The 2,999-nt window shown below is 40.8% G+C and overlaps 1 protein-coding gene across 1 annotated transcript; it reads left to right on the top strand.

The window, feature by feature from the left end:
- Positions 1 to 236: 236 nt before the first annotated feature.
- LOC131314749 (dof zinc finger protein DOF2.4-like) lies at positions 237 to 1,932 on the top strand. The gene is made up of 2 exons (XM_058343593.1): positions 237 to 536; positions 734 to 1,932. The coding sequence occupies exons 1-2, from the start codon at positions 486 to 488 to the stop codon at positions 1,541 to 1,543; spliced, it is 861 nt and encodes a 286-aa protein (XP_058199576.1). The 5' UTR covers positions 237 to 485; the 3' UTR covers positions 1,544 to 1,932.
- Positions 1,933 to 2,999: the final 1,067 nt, after the last annotated feature.

Raw genomic sequence — 2,999 nt, 5'->3', positions numbered from 1 at the left:
TTAAAGTAATTTTTTGGCCATTTTCTCGAGTACATGGATGGTTAACCCTATTCAATTTGGGGATAATCTCCACCATATTCCGTGGCCAGCTAGACATGCCTCTCTCTCTCTCTCTCTCTCTCTCTCTCTCTCTCTCTCTCTAGATCTCTTTTTGCATGAAGAGTCACCATTCTCCATCTTTTCCTCCGCGCACTACCTCGCAGTCCACAGCATCAAAAAGAAGCTTAAAGACGAAGAAACTTCGTCCACTCAAAACCCTAAAAACATAATAAAAACAAAAAGAATAACAAAACAAAAGCCCTCCCCCCCATCTTTCCCTTCATCTTCTTTCTCTTTTCCTCCATCTCCTCTCATTTCCTCTTCTATTCACCACTGATCATCCCCCGATTCTCTCTCCACCATATATTTCCAAAAAACAAACACCCCCCCCCCCCCCCCCCCATCAAAACTTTACATAAAAGAGGAAAAGATCGGTACTTAAAAACATGGTTTTCTCATCTATTCCAGTTTATTCAGATCACTCCAATTGGCACCAGGTAAAGCTTCAATCATCTCTCCAATTTCTTTACACATCTTCTTCACCAAAAAGAAAAACAAAAGCATATGATCATTTCAAAAGATCTAGCTATATTCAAATTCCTTGTTAGTCTTTCACTTGTCATGAATATACCATATACTACTAATTACTATTATTTTTCTTGACCTTCTTTTTTGGGTACTGAGATTTTTTTAGGTTCAACAGGGAAGTCTAAATGAAAATTCACCACTTCAGCCGCAGCTGCCACCACCCCAAGTGGGCGGTGGAAGTGGCGGCGGCGGCAGCGGCTCGATAAGACCAGGTTCAATGGTAGATCAAGCCCGGCGAGCAAAGGTGCTGCAACCGGAGGCAGGACTAAACTGCCCCCGGTGCGATTCAACCAACACAAAGTTTTGCTATTTCAACAACTACAGCCTCACTCAGCCGCGGCACTTCTGCAAGGCATGTCGCCGGTACTGGACTAGAGGAGGTGCCCTCAGAAACGTGCCGGTCGGTGGGGGCTACCGGAAGAACAAGAGAAGCAAGAGCAACAGTGCTAGCTCCAAGTCTCAAGTCAATGGACTTAGTAAGTCAACAAGTGTGAGTCCATCTCCCTCTAGCTGCAGTCATTTTCCTCAACCATCACCACAATTTTCCTTCATGGCTACTTTACAAGGTCTTGGTCAATATGGAGGTGGGAACATAGGCTCGAATATCGCCGGATTTCAGGCACAGATGGCGGTGACTAACGGTGGCGGGGAGGCAGATTTGGGGTTTCAGATGGGTGGTAATTCGGGTGGAAGTAGCAATCTTTTAGTGGGTGGAGTGGAACAGTGGAGATTGCCTTTCTTGGGTGGTCTTGACCATCAGCTACCCACAAATTACCAAACTCCGGTGAAAATGGAAGACAGCCAAGGGCTTAACTTTTCAAGGCAGTTTATCGGCGGTTCGGAGTATTGGAGCACTGGGAATCAATGGGCAGAATTTTCTGGGGTTAATTCTTCTTCCACCAGCCAATTGCTGTAAATCTTGTCCCTTCATTCATATCGGTGGAAGATCGCCATGACGCTTCTTTCTAAATGAAGTTTGAACAATGGAAAAGATAGCGAAGTGGTGAAATATTCGGGGGTTAATTTAGTTTGAGGATTATATAAGTTGCATCGTATCATAGTGAGCTGAAGAAGGAAGAACTACTGGTAGAGTTTTCATGTGCTTTTAATTACTTAGTTTTCTCCTTTTGTTTTTATCTTCTTGGAACATTGTGCTTTCTGGGTTTGCTCTACATATACTAATTGTATGGAGATGCATGTGTGATTGCCCTTTTGTTATTTGCTTTTCCGGAGGGGATATGAACTGATTAATTTCCATGGATAATGTATTGTGGACTTGATCATTAGGATTTGTTTGCGTCAACAGAGTACGGACTCCAAGAGCCCTATTTCTCAGCTGAAGATCAGTCACTCTGACACTTCATTTTTTTTTTTTTTGGGGGGTGGTGAATATTGCAAAAACATACAGCATTCATTTGTCATTCAAGAATTCTAGCTAGATACATTTATACCTTATTTAAAATTCTACTAGCACTAAACGAATTCGAGAAGGAATTCTTGATCTAAATACAATTCCATGGGTGGAAATAGTAACAATGTAGTATTATGAGTTGTTGCTGATTGTCTGCATCTCAAAAATTGTTTTGGTAATTTGGCCTTTGCATATGCTCGTGGAGTTTCCCTATTGTTTTGGAAATGATGTTTTTTTTTTTTAATTGATGAGTAAAATGAAGAAATGGAAGATAAAATGATGTTTCGATTGAACTTCCTTAACATAGTACTACATGCTGACATGCATTTTGTCTTGGAAATTAAGTTGATGTCATCTAAGTTCTTCTGACCTCTGCCATGAAATGTAGCTGTGATCATCATCTTCTAAAACTAGCCCAGGGAACCAGCTGCCACAGAACTACCCATGTTGTCATTACTCTCTCTCTCTCTCTCTCTCTCTCTCTCTCTCTCTCTCTCTTCAAACCTTATTATGTAGGAACCAGGCCACTTAATCCTTTTGTATTACTCCTCGCTCTAGCTTCGAATCGTTGTCATGAGCTAGCCTCTGCCTCACTCTCTCGTATCTTAATAGTTTGAAATGTTTACAAAAGATGCTTTCACACTCTGATTTTTGCTCATACAGGTGCATTATGTGATTTAGTATACGAATATATGCAAAACTTAAATTTCGAGAAGACATGCATTTAGGAGTTGTGGGCAGAAGTTGGTATTGGATTAGATTATTTCGGCTCTCTATATATATAACAACTGTTTGCTGGGGCTTCTGTAAGACTATATCATTCTATGTGGCTTTTTTTTTCTATTTTTGCTGCTTGTTTGTGTAAGTTTGTTTAGCTTTCGTCACTCGAGCCCCTCGATGTACCCTTTCGAGTTTATATATATGTTTCGTTTTGCCGAGCAAAAAAAAATAAAAAAAAATC

The sequence above is a fragment of the Rhododendron vialii genome, chromosome 13a (genome assembly GCF_030253575.1).
Source record: "Rhododendron vialii isolate Sample 1 chromosome 13a, ASM3025357v1".
In the NCBI taxonomy this organism is placed as follows: domain Eukaryota; kingdom Viridiplantae; phylum Streptophyta; class Magnoliopsida; order Ericales; family Ericaceae; genus Rhododendron; species Rhododendron vialii.
This window is presented reverse-complemented; position numbering and strand designations above follow the sequence as displayed.

What these genes read in the sequence shown, in the direction of transcription:
- LOC131314749 (XM_058343593.1), top strand. Translation starts at nt 486, where the DNA reads ATGGTTTTCTCATCTATTCCAGTTTATTCAGATCACTCCAATTGGCAC. An exon ending in ATCACTCCAATTGGCACCAG is followed by an intron (nt 537 to 733) that starts GTAAAGCTTCAA and finishes AGATTTTTTTAG; the next exon opens with GTTCAACAGGGAAGTCTAAA.